Source organism: Chaetura pelagica, unplaced genomic scaffold (genome assembly GCF_000747805.2).
Source record: "Chaetura pelagica isolate M959 unplaced genomic scaffold, ChaPel_1.0 scaffold109, whole genome shotgun sequence".
Lineage (NCBI taxonomy): Eukaryota > Metazoa > Chordata > Aves > Apodiformes > Apodidae > Chaetura > Chaetura pelagica.
Window position 1 is genome coordinate 3645186 of NW_009970725.1, and position 13130 is coordinate 3658315.

General features: G+C 38.9%; 1 protein-coding gene across 1 annotated transcript in view; it reads left to right on the forward strand.

Moving 5' to 3' along the window:
* LOC104396912 (ethanolaminephosphotransferase 1-like) overlaps positions 1–13130 on the forward strand; it is a 39672-nt gene that overhangs the window by 3115 nt on the left and 23427 nt on the right. The window contains exons 2-4 of the mRNA XM_010006815.1: positions 2709–2817; positions 4943–5017; positions 9881–10149. Coding sequence (XP_010005117.1) covers positions 2709–2817; positions 4943–5017; positions 9881–10149 — 453 coding nt within the window. The remainder of the gene's footprint in view (positions 1–2708; positions 2818–4942; positions 5018–9880; positions 10150–13130) is intronic.

Genomic DNA, 13130 nt, shown 5'->3' on the forward strand with positions numbered 1-13130 from the left:
GAACTTGCCACTTTTTATACCCCAGTGACCCCCCTCTCCAGTCAGTGTCACTGTCCAAAGCCAATTAACATCCACGAGCCCCGAGTTAGGGCAGTAACTAGCAGGGGCAATGCATCACTTGTTGCCCATCCTTCCTGCCTTATACCACACCTGGCATTTTGTTTAGACTTGTGTGGGGAAGAAGAACCGTTTCCCACAAATGGTTTTGCCAGAGAGCAGATGTGATTGTCCCCAGTGGCACCTCCAGTTATGTTAGGCATGTAGCTCATTGGTGTATTACACTTGTCCAGTCTGTTGCTTAGATAATAAAGGTTGCAATGTAGCCTTCAACAGGATACTAGTAAATTCAGGCTGTATTTTTCCAACATGTGTAAGAAGCTGAATCTTTAACACTCTGTAATTTTTGATTTGTGAGATAGGTAATGATGGTAGTGCAATGCTGACCAAAAGAATAAGGGGCATTAAATGTAACAAAAGGGATTTTGCAACTGGTATACAATCCAAATACCTAGACAAACTAGCTTTGATAAGGACCAAAAGAGTATGCTTAGGGGTTTTAACTGCAGGAAAGGCTCTGTTTTCCTAAGGATAGGTCTCCCGTGACTGTGTTTTATGGTGTCTCTACTAGCCAAAGGGACTGCCAATATAGCAACATACTTGGATGGTTTCCTTCTTAAAATACATGATGTTAGCAAAAAAGTAGGTTAAAATAATGTGTTCAGATTTGCACTGCGTAAGCATAAATAATTTCCTGTAATAACCTAATAATGATATAGTATTTAGAATGCTGAGCCTAGCTAGAAATCATTCATTTATGGTGCCCCACTTTATTTAATAGTAAAAAATTCTTATGAATCATACAGGAAAAATCCATCATTTTAAAGCAATAAATGTGTTGGCATCTGTGAATCCATGTAAAAGGTTGATCCACAGGTTGTCCTAATGCACTATTTCGATCTATGCTTTAGACCAGTATAAAATTTCTTCAGCATCCATCCTTCTTGCTTCACATAAGGTCGGAGCCATCAGATAAATTCCACAGCAGGAGATTCATACCCAGCCTCAATCTTACAAGGTTTCTGCATCCCCAGGTAGCAAAATCAGGAGATGTGCCACAGTCACTGCATGTTGAGCATGCAGGGGGGGCATGCAATGAAGGGATTCCTCCTTGAGGTGTTCTCCCAAAGCAGCTTCAGGCAACACTTGCTGCCTCTTGTTCTTGGGGGTTTAGAATTGGGCTTTTGAAGACACAAATGATAGGTAGGTTAATTTTTTTTTTTTTTTCTTGCATCTGTATGCATTCCATGATGTGTTTTAAATACTGTAAGAGCTGCCAGACAGTATTTTAAAACGAGTGATAAAATCCTGGTCATAAGAAAGGCAATAAACAGATTTAATATTTTCCTCAATGTTATTAAAGAAAACATCTGAAGAATATAACTGGAAAATATTCAGGAATTTTTATCTGATTTTTGAATGTTTACTCTGTGCATTATCAGTTGCACTGTGTCTCCTGAATGTTATTAATTGTTCTGTAGTAGAAAAACATTATTTCATCAGGATAATTAATCAGTCCAAGTGTTCAAGTTTCACATGCAAATTTTTAATGTAGTCATAGGGTAGAGGAAATGCAAAGCTGTACATATGTATTTATCTGTCTGTCCACCTAGCTAGTCCAAAGCCATTAAAACTTTTTATTTCAAAACTATTATTACTACCCACACTTAATTAACTTACTTTTCTTTAATATTATTTTGTAATATTTTATAACACTGAAGTACTTCGCATACATTTACAGTCCTTAAACACTCCAAAGAGTGTCCAAAGGTTATAAGCCTCCAATATTTTTATATTTTGAATGTACTGATACTATGTTTGAGTGACAGTAGTGGTTGCTATTCGGTATTTCTGCAGATAAAGTCTGTATAAAAATTATGTAGGAAGCTGTGTACCGTATTTCAGGAAATATTTTTGAGAAACTGTGTTACTTGGGAAGAGTGTTACTGGAATGGATCTTTGTTGCAGCTTAAAGCTACTGGGGATGGGTAACAGAGAATGGTTAAAGGGGCAAAGATTTAGAGGCTTAGGTGAAAAGGGAGAGTCCTTTTCAGCACTCTACAAAGTAAAATGAATTAATGGAGTGTTCATAATTTATGGCTAAAGAGGGAGACCCTGCAGAAATGTGAGTATCCAGAGAAGTGGGGAGCTGCTTCTCACAAGAGATCTTTGTAATCTCAGTGTCTGATTTTCTTGATGTTTGGAGATGGAAATTGTTGCCATATTTTAGAAGAGGAAATGTCCTTGTTTTAGTGTGGGAATAAAGTGTTTAAAAATCTCTGCCACGTGGATGCTGAGTTACCACACTGTGGTGCTGCAGTCTTCTTTCAGCTGAGATACACAAAATCACAAAAAGCTTTCCTTGGTGACTGAGAGTATAAGGATAGTGTGTAACATATGTAATATGGCATTTAAAAATGACATTTTAGAGCATTTCTAAAGATCAGGCAAAAGAATTACATTTGACAGTAAATTTCAGAAGTTAAAACTGTATTTATTCTAACTTGAAAATGAGAAAATATGCACAAATCTGGATGTCGTATTCAGACTTCTCCTTTCCTAATAAAAAATACAAAATATTTAATTAAAACAGGACTTATAATTTGAAATACGATATTTTCTTAGATTTTTTTTCTTTCTTTTTTTAACAGATAGTGCCTTTGTGGATTGCTCCCAACCTGTTAACCTTCTCTGGATTTGTTATGATTTTAGTTAATTACTTTCTACTATCTTTTTATGACTGGGATTACACTGCCTCAGGTAAATATCCTCATGTTGTAATTTTTCAGAATTACAGAGCTGCTTATGTAATGCTTCTGAGGGTTACAGGGAAGTATCAAATACCTGCATCTTCCACTCCTTCTGTTAATGAGGCTCCATGTCCATATATAGGAGGATCTGACGTCACACATGACATTAAAAATGTGGGTAATTTTATTGGAAAAGGTTATTTAATTTCATCCACAAATATGGATTTCAGCATGTGCTACTTGAAGTCTCTGGTAATACCTCATTTTATTTGAAGTATATGCCAGGATTTAAATGCACAGCCAAAGAGCACCCTAATGTTCTTCATAACATTTTCATTGGTTTCACATTTCCCAATACTTAAATCCATGCCTGAATTAGTTAATTCCCCTTTCATTAGTCCATACCCTTCCATTCGAGACTGCTTCTAGACAAAGAAGAAGCAGTTTTTAAACAACTGCCTCTTTAAATTTTTGATTTCTAAGTCCAAGTCCCTGTTGCATCTCATACCAGACCAAGTCAAAGCTTTTTTGAGCTGATTGACTCTGAGCACAGGGCACGCTCAGTTTTGGACTTCTCAGACCAGCTCAGCCTACAGTAAGTAGTAGGCATCTCCCAGGTGATTAATATAGAAAAAGCTTTGCTTTTTTTTTTCAAGTAGACATTTTGGAGGTGACCTAACACTTTTCTTTCCTGAAACAATTGCAGCTGGATTTTTTTTAAGCCTGTGGCTAGATTCAGGAGGTAACCTTTGGCGTGAGCTGTTGGTACATATATAATAATTTTAGAAGCAGGGATACTTGTTAGCAGTTTTGGTTAAAAAATAATCCTGTATGAGCATTAAGTTTTCAGGACCAGCATGTCCTGTTTGATATGTAGCTATCAAACACTTGTGGTTTTGGGTTTTTTTATCAATGCAGCTGATACTTACTAAGGTCTGTTGTAAAAGAGCATCCAGCAAAGATCTTTTAATGGGATAATTTTATTTTGACACGTTCCTGATAGATACAGACTGCACCTGAAGATGTTTAAAATAGTGGTGTTAGAGCTGTCTGTTAGAGCTGAGATTTCTATATGCAAGCCTATCCTCAATTCCACGCAAGAACTGTGCCCACCATTTCTCAATTGATTGAAAACGTTCGTGCAACCTAATGAGCCTTTTGGGTATCATATATCAATCCCATACTTAGGATCAGAAATAAAAGACTTAATTTCCTGGACAGCTGGTTTTCATTCTACAGTTTGAAAATTTGCAGCTAGGAGTCAGGAGTTGCCATCCTTGCTTTCAGAGTGGCAAGATGAGGCACTGAGGAAAAGGTGGTCAGGGCACTGCTTTAGGTACTGGCAGCTCCCTGTTCAGCAAGGACACATCCCTCTGTGCAAGTGTTCCCTGTGTTTGTTGCCAAATGCCAGAAACCTGAGATGGCTTTGCAGATACAGTTGTTCCTAGTGCTGGCAGAGCCCATATTGGATTATGTTTAATTTAAATAGAATGCTCTTTGGGAAAAAGGATTGATTTCTTTAAAAGAGCAACAATAACCATGGGTTATTGTGATCAGCTGAGCAATAACAGAACTCTTGAGTTCTGCCCAATTCAGCTTTCTTTTTCAGATTAATTTCCTTTTTTTAAGGGGGAAAAAAAAAAAAAAAAAGCTGCTAATATCTGTCCTGGCCTAAGGACAAAAATTTGCTATTCAGATCTGTATGGTAGAAGTGCTATACAAAACCCATAATGGTGCTAATAATCATGCTTGAACAACTACATTTTTTTTGTATTTAGACATTACATAAACCTTAACTAATTTGTTGATGAGTAGTTTTCCCGTGACCTGAGAAATTTTTTGCCTAGTTACTCTCATTATTTTGTGAAATATTAGTCATTTCAGGACCAAAAAACTCTCACTTCTCTCCTTTACAGTATAAGCATATTCAAGCCAGCTCATTGCTCCTTTGGTAGAACTCACTGATGACCTACATTTTTTGCAGGTCAAAACCCAAATATCTCAATCTGTGTGATGTAGTGGGCTGATCAGTGGCAGTGTGTTCATATATATCTATATATCTATATCTGCGTATCTCGGTGGATGTCTTTGATGTTAACCACTGTTACACTCACTCACTGCCTGATTTATTTCAGGTACCAGTCCTGGGCTTGTTCCCACCTGGGTGTGGCTGTTCAGTGCTTTTACCACCTTTTGTGCTTACGCTTTAGGTAACGTACAATGAAACAATTTACACATCTGACATATTCATATAGTTCTATCTATTAGCTGACTAGTGCTGATCTTGAGATGAGGAGGTGTAGTGGATAAATTATTGATCTCACTCCAAAACAATTCTCTGAGATTAAACCCCTCTCCCCCCAAAAAAATCCAGAAAACTGAACCCCTCCCATACATCAGAATTTTAAATTATGTATTAGAGGTTAAACGACTGTTGCTCTTATCTCTCTTGAAAGTTTAAATTGTTTTAGAGCAACAATGGAAATTCTTCCACAGCAGCAGTTGTTGGGTTTTACAAAAATCTTTGTCTGCAAAACTGGCATTAGCAGAGGGTGCTTCCAAAGTTGTGGAAAATAAAGGGCAAAGCATAGAAAAAGAAAAATGAGTGTAACATTGCTTTTTAACCTGTTAGGCACTTCAGTGCTTATTGTGTGTGTCAGGAGAGATGGGCATGTAGTGATAGGAGAAGGGGTAGTGATTTTAAATGGGAAGAGGGTAGATTTAGATTAGATATTAGGAAGAAATTATTTCCTGTGAGGGTGGTGAGTCACTGGCAGAGGATGCCCACAGGAGTTGTGGCTGCCCCCTCCCTGGAAGTGTTCAAGGCCAGGCTGGATGGGGCTTTGAACAACGTGGTCTAGAGGGGGATGTCCCTGCCCATGGCAGTGGGTTTGGAACTAGATGATCTTTAAGGTCCCTTCCAACCAAAACCATTCTATGATTCTATGGTATGAATGTGGTAACGGGTCTGAGCCTTTATCTCTATGGAGATGAAGGGGGTTTTTGTTTGTTTTTTGCCGTGCTGGTTTTTTTCCCCCATAACACCACTACCTCATTTTCAGTTTCATGTTCTGTATTTACTTTTATATCCTACCATGACTGTATTTTAGGTAAGTTTCACCTTGCTGTAAGGTGTTGTGAAGACATAGACCTGAACCCATACAGACCTGGCAGTGAGACATTGGCATGGCTTTCTTGCTTTCTCTTCCAAAGCTCATTCCCATCAGATTTCTCTAACAGCTCTCTGTAATCATTAGCAGAAGCACCAGTTTCTTTTGTGAAAACCATTTATGTAATTGTAGAGAATTTAATGAAGTGGCTGTTGTTTCATATATAAGAATTACATGTTGGAGCTGTTACTGCATGGCACCCAAGAAAACTAATTGGAAATTCAGCTTCTGAGGTTCTTAATGTAGATTTGCCAGTGAGGCCTGTAATTCATAATACTTGGTGCTAACAGTCAAAGATATAATGAACTGATGTATATGTAGATTTTTGTGTCTGCTGTCCAAGCCACTTCATGAAGTATTTAGTCTCAGATTTAATTCTGTATGGCCAGTTTTCCCATTGAGATACTGCAAAGAGCCGTAATAACTAACCAAATATGCAGCTTTAATCTCCCTCAGCTTCTTTTTAATGACACAATTACTCCCTCGAAATTCCCTAACGTGCTGCTCTTTTTCCCTCTTTGTTAAGGTGGCTTGGTATCTTTTCCCTTCCTGTACAGTGGAATGTTCTTTGCTGTTGTTTTGAATTCCACTGTTTAAAAGTTACATAAACTTCAGTAAAACTGAAGATTTATGAACCTTTATGAGACAAAATCATAATATAAAAATTCTAAAGCAGTGGAAGTGTTGGAAAGCATATGTCCACTATTGAACATACACCAGTGTTGGTGTGAATTATTTTAAACAGAAACCTAGACCAGAAAATACTTTCAGTCTCTTAAAAAGCTAGTGAAACCACATGGAGAATGTGGGTAAAGTTTTGTGAAAATCCAGTTTTACATGTGTTATACAGAACCTGCAATTTTCCCCATGTCTTTTATAATTAGAGTACTGTATTTCATGACACCATTATAAGCCTCACTGTTTTTAGTAAAACATTTCTACAAAATGAAACCCATTCATTCATTGATGTACATATTTTAGTAGCTAATGTGAATACTATTTTGTGACAATGTAAAATTGTTTATGAGTGAAAAGACCAATCTTCTCTCATTCTTATTAAAAAAGAATTACCCCTGTAACTGAATTCACTCTGATTTGGGATAGATGTTCTGGAAATATGAAAGCCCATATACTGTTTAGGGTTGTTTACATGCCTGTTTACTAGTTAAGTCTCAGAAGCATCTAAAAGAGACTAAAGAGTTTCTACATTAATAAAAACATTATTAAAGTAACCTCAAGCTTATACACGTGTTTTTCTTTCTGCATTTTCAGTAAGATGCTGGCAATTCAATGGCAGTGTTAATGGAGAGAGAATGCAGCTCTAGAAGGGGGTAAACCATATTTGAAATCTTCTGTGAGATCTTTAATTTTTAGTGAGAACTATCTCAAGAGATTTCTATTTGAGTGGAGAACATCTTACAGCTGTTTAGGTACTACAGTTGGGAGATAGTCTAAAATCTGCAGAAAATGAAATCCCATGTTTTCCTGGTTTAGATCCCTGAAGTATATTTACGTTAAACAAAACTCAAGAGTGCTGCCAAATAATCTGGAGAAGTAAGTAGCATATGATCTATAGCAGCTGTGGAGTCTTCAGTCTCACTCTGCTGAGTTGTAGCTCTAGTCAGTTTTGGGTTACTAATGCTATTTAGCTACAGTACCTTCCAAGTAACTTGAAAAAGAAGAAAATTGTCCATGTTATTTTGAGATTCAGAATAACAATAAATACTCAGTAAGGTTTGTTCTGTGTACTTTTCCCTGAGGGGTTCATCCTGTGTATTTACACTTAACTTTAAGAAGAAGAGATTTCTATTTCTCACCGGTACTGTCTCAGAGAAGAATCTAAGGGTATGGTTTGATAATACATCTAAGAAAGGTTACAGCTGCTATACCCCCTTCCTCCTTCTCTCTGATTTCACTTATGCCATCTCCCTTGCTTTTTGTAGCTTTCACAGTGCCAACTCTGTTCTGTGATACAGAGGAAAATGTAATGTTTGCTGTCTTTCCACCAGCTGTGAACTCTTGGATCGACACAAAACATATTGTCCAGCTGCATCCTTAGATCCAGTACAGTGTCTGGGCATCTTTCAAGCACTTTCAAGTATTAAAGTCATCAGCACATGACTTACCTTAACAGTAAAGTATTCCTAGAATCATAGAATCATTTAGTTTGGAAGAGACCCTTACAATCATCAAGTCCAACCATAAACCTAACACTGCTAAGTCCACCACTGCACCACATCCTTAATTGCTACATCTGCACATCTGGGGTGCATTAGAAAGGGTGTGGTTAGTAGGTCAAGAGAGGTTCTCCTCCCCCTCTATACTGCCTTGGTGAGGCTGCATCTGGAATATTGTGTCCAGGTCTGGGCCCCTCAGTTCAAGAAGAACAGGGAACTGCTTGAAAGAGTCCAGCGCAGAGCCACAAAGATGAAGGGAGTGGAACATCTCCCTTATGAGGAAAGGCTGAGGGAGCTGGGTCTCTTTAGCTTGGAGAAGAGGAGACTGAGGGGTGACCTCATCAATGTTTACAAATATGTTAAGGGTGCGTGTCAGGAGGATGGAGCCAGGCTTTTTTCAGTGATGTCCAGTGATAGGACAAGGGGCAGTGGGTACAAACTGGAACATAGGAGGTTCCACGTAAACATCAGAAAAAACTTCTTTACTATGAGAGTGACAGAGCCCTGGAACAGGCTGCCCAGAGAGATTGTGAAGTGTCCTTCGCTGGAGACATTCAAAACTCACCTGGATGCATTCCTGTGTGATGTGCTCTAGGTGACCCTGCTCTGGCAGGGGGGTTGGACTAGATGATTTTTCGAGGTCCCTTCCAACCCCTAAGATTCTGTGATCTTTTAAACACCTCCAGGGATGGTGACTCCATGACTTCCCTGGGCATCCTGTTCCACTGCCTGACAACCCTTTTGGTGAAGAAATTTTTTCCTAATATCCAATTTAAACTTTCTCTGGCACATTTCCTCTTGTTCTATCTCTTGTTACTTGGGAGAAGAGATGAACACCCACCTTCCTACAACCTCCATTCAGATAGTTGTACAGAGCGATGAGGTCTCCCCTCATTCTCCTTTTCTCCATACTGAACAACCCCCATTCCCTCAGCCACTCCTCATAAGACTTGTGCTCTAGACCCTTCAACAGCTTCTTTGGACACACTCCAGCACCTCAGTGTCCTTCTTGCAGTGGGTGGTCCAAAACTGTATACAGTATTTGAGCTGTGGCCTCACCAATGCTGAGTACAGCGGGACAATTACTTCCCTACTCCTGCTGGCCACACTATTCCTGATATACTCCATTGGCCTTCCTAGCCACCTGAGCACAGTGCTGACTCCTGTATCCTAAGACTTCAACTGAAAGACTCTAAAATATCTTTATGTAGGTATACACCCAAATGCATTTCGTGGAATTTGCTCCTTGAGGCTGCCATGTAACTGTTAGTCATTGAGGCATTTAGCATCAGGCAACATAAATGTTTTGGTGTATCTACCCCACAAGCAGTCTGACATCTCAGAGGGTCCACAACAGCAACACACAAGCAACAAGCTCTATGGACTCTTATCAGCATTTTCACTGAGAAGCTGCAGGAACTGACACAAAAGTGTTTAAAGACCCCTGGGGACAAATAATTGTTAGTATCTTTCTAAAGCTTGTAAGAAGCATGGCATTTAGTGTAATAGCTGAGGTGGGGACAGAAAAATTGCTTGGTAACTGAGGCAAATATTTTATGAGCAACACTAACATGTTGGTATTGAAGGGACTCTTGTGCTTCAGTTTGCTGCCTTCAGTGTATTTTTCCCATATGTTATATATGGCAGTAGTGAAGTCAGTGTGAAGAAAGTTACTCCTTTTTTGTGCTCTAATTCTTTATTTCTTTTCCTTTCCCAATCCTTCTAGACTCCATAGATGGGAAACATGCTCGAAGGACTCAGTCCAGTACTCCTCTGGGAGAATTATTTGACCATGGGCTGGATAGCTGGGCTACCTCCATTTTTGTGCTTTCTTTTTTTTCTGTCTGTTCCCATGACAATGGGAAGACTGGAGTTTCTGTATATACAATGTATATATATTTAAGCATTGTCTTGTTTAACTTTATGTGTTCACACTGGGAGAAATACAACACAGGAGTTCTTTTTCTTCCTTGGGGATACGATATAAGCCAAGTGGTAAGTATTTATCATTCCTGTTTCAGCTTTGGGTTTTTTTGTTGGTTTTTTTTTTTAGTGTTTTCATAATATTACAGGAATAGAAAAACAGAGCTCAAGGCAAATGTATTTTGCCAAGATTTTGAATGTGAAATAGCATAACCCTAAAAGTAATTCAGAAATATTTCCCGCATTTGCAAAGAAAGAACACTCCCTAGCAAATTGTCAGCATCAGAGATTCATTGCCTTGCAGGAATAAAAAGGCCTTCAGCGAGCCAAGCAGTCAAATAGTTCCTGATATACTCCATTGGCCTTCCTAGCCACCTGAGCACAGTGCTGACTCCTGTATCCTAAGACTTCAACTGAAAGACTCTAAAATATCTTTATGTAGGTATACACCCAAATGCATTTCGTGGAATTTGCTCCTTGAGGCTGCCATGTAACTGTTAGTCATTGAGGCATTTAGCATCAGGCAACATAAATGTTTTGGTGTATCTACCCCACAAGCAGTCTGACATCTCAGAGGGTCCACAACAGCAACACACAAGCAACAAGCTCTATGGACTCTTATCAGCATTTTCACTGAGAAGCTGCAGGAACTGACACAAAAGTGTTTAAAGACCCCTGGGGACAAATAATTGTTAGTATCTTTCTAAAGCTTGTAAGAAGCATGGCATTTAGTGTAATAGCTGAGGTGGGGACAGAAAAATTGCTTGGTAACTGAGGCAAATATTTTATGAGCAACACTAACATGTTGGTATTGAAGGGACTCTTGTGCTTCAGTTTGCTGCCTTCAGTGTATTTTTCCCATATGTTATATATGGCAGTAGTGAAGTCAGTGTGAAGAAAGTTACTCCTTTTTTGTGCTCTAATTCTTTATTTCTTTTCCTTTCCCAATCCTTCTAGACTCCATAGATGGGAAACATGCTCGAAGGACTCAGTCCAGTACTCCTCTGGGAGAATTATTTGACCATGGGCTGGATAGCTGGGCTACCTCCATTTTTGTGCTTTCTTTTTTTTCTGTCTGTTCCCATGACAATGGGAAGACTGGAGTTTCTGTATATACAATGTATATATATTTAAGCATTGTCTTGTTTAACTTTATGTGTTCACACTGGGAGAAATACAACACAGGAGTTCTTTTTCTTCCTTGGGGATACGATATAAGCCAAGTGGTAAGTATTTATCATTCCTGTTTCAGCTTTGGGTTTTTTTGTTGGTTTTTTTTTTTAGTGTTTTCATAATATTACAGGAATAGAAAAACAGAGCTCAAGGCAAATGTATTTTGCCAAGATTTTGAATGTGAAATAGCATAACCCTAAAAGTAATTCAGAAATATTTCCCGCATTTGCAAAGAAAGAACACTCCCTAGCAAATTGTCAGCATCAGAGATTCATTGCCTTGCAGGAATAAAAAGGCCTTCAGCGAGCCAAGCAGTCAAATAGTGCCCATGAGAATGTCATTTAGCTGCATTTGATTTGTGGTATTAACAAAAATTGTTATGCTATCTGAAGCCATAAACAGTTTTCCCACCAACACTTGGATCTGAGGCGGGATGTGAGCTAGTCCGAGTAGCTATACAATACTAGACCAGTAATTACAGACCTTCTCAGTTCTACCACCTCTACATCATACATGGTAATGGATATAGCATTGTGCCTATACAGCGAGCACGAGCTGTTGTCACATGAGTTTAACTCTTTAAAAAAATACAGTTTGGGGTTTCCTCTTTGGGAAGGACATTCAGTAATGTGAAGTATATTATCAGCCCACAGCCAGTCCTTAGCTAAGTTCCTGATTGGCTTACAGTCCTACTTTGGGGTGGACCTCTTCAGAAACATGACCAGGGCATCATGGTGAGTGGTGGTTTCATTGCACAAATGAGTAGAAGCAGTAACAGGCTCATTGCACTGCCAAGGCCCCAGTGCTGGGATTTCTGGGCTGGCTTATCTATTTCCTAGATAGCCAGGCTCTTACAGCCTGAAGAACACAGTCCCAGTCTTCTGAACTTCCTGTTACAAGCATGAGATGAAAGGTACAGCCAAATATACATAATTGAAAAGAAGTTTGACAAATATTCAAATATGTGTTTTAATGGAAATATAGTATTTGAATTAATGGCTGCAGATGTATTGCTGTAAACATAATCAGAATCCAGTAGTTTGAGAACAACTCAGAGATGGTGGTCCAGCTGTGGTGCATCTGTTTTGTCCCCTAGAAAACAGGTTGTGGGAGAAGAAGTTGGCTCAGCACTAAGACATTAGGCAAACAGCTGGTCTGCAAGTTTCATCCCTGTCTGTGTAAGGCTTCTTAGTGAAGTTCTTCCAGCAGGAGAGGAATAGCTATGTTCAAACCAATGTCACTTGTTGCTCAAACGATCCCTGTAGATGTACATGTGAATGTTTAGAAAGCTCATTTGGATTGCTACAGCATCCAAGCTGTATTAGTGGTTAAGTATGGGAGTGGGTGTCAGCTAGCAGAGCAGTACTGTTAACTCTGTCAGTGCCTTTTAATGACCTGTGCCTCTATCACTGCTTTCCCATCTGGGAAATAATGGTAATAACATTCCCCTGACTGACAGATTTGTGGTGAGGCTAATTTCAGTGAAGTCTGTAAACTGCTTTGATTAGCTTGGATGCAAGGTGCTAACAAGTGCTATTTCTTGTTCCCCTCTGATGCTGAAATGCTGTCCTACGTGCTTCCTGTTTAATAGCTTCTGTGATGGTTTGCCTACAGTAAAAATGATCAGCATATACATGTAAGGATTTTTTGATGCTATATAGGGAAGTCATTGACAGCACTGGAAAACTCTAGTATTGAAATGTCAGTATGTCAATTCTTCTATCTCTAAAAATTAGCTTTTGTAGGTGCAATTGCCTATGAACAAAAACAAGACAGGATTTCTAGCTCCAGGTAGCATTTTTTACATTAGTCCAGACTACATTTCACGTACACCAGAAAGTACATAACTTTTTTTTTTTTCCCAGCTGTGCTTACTAGTC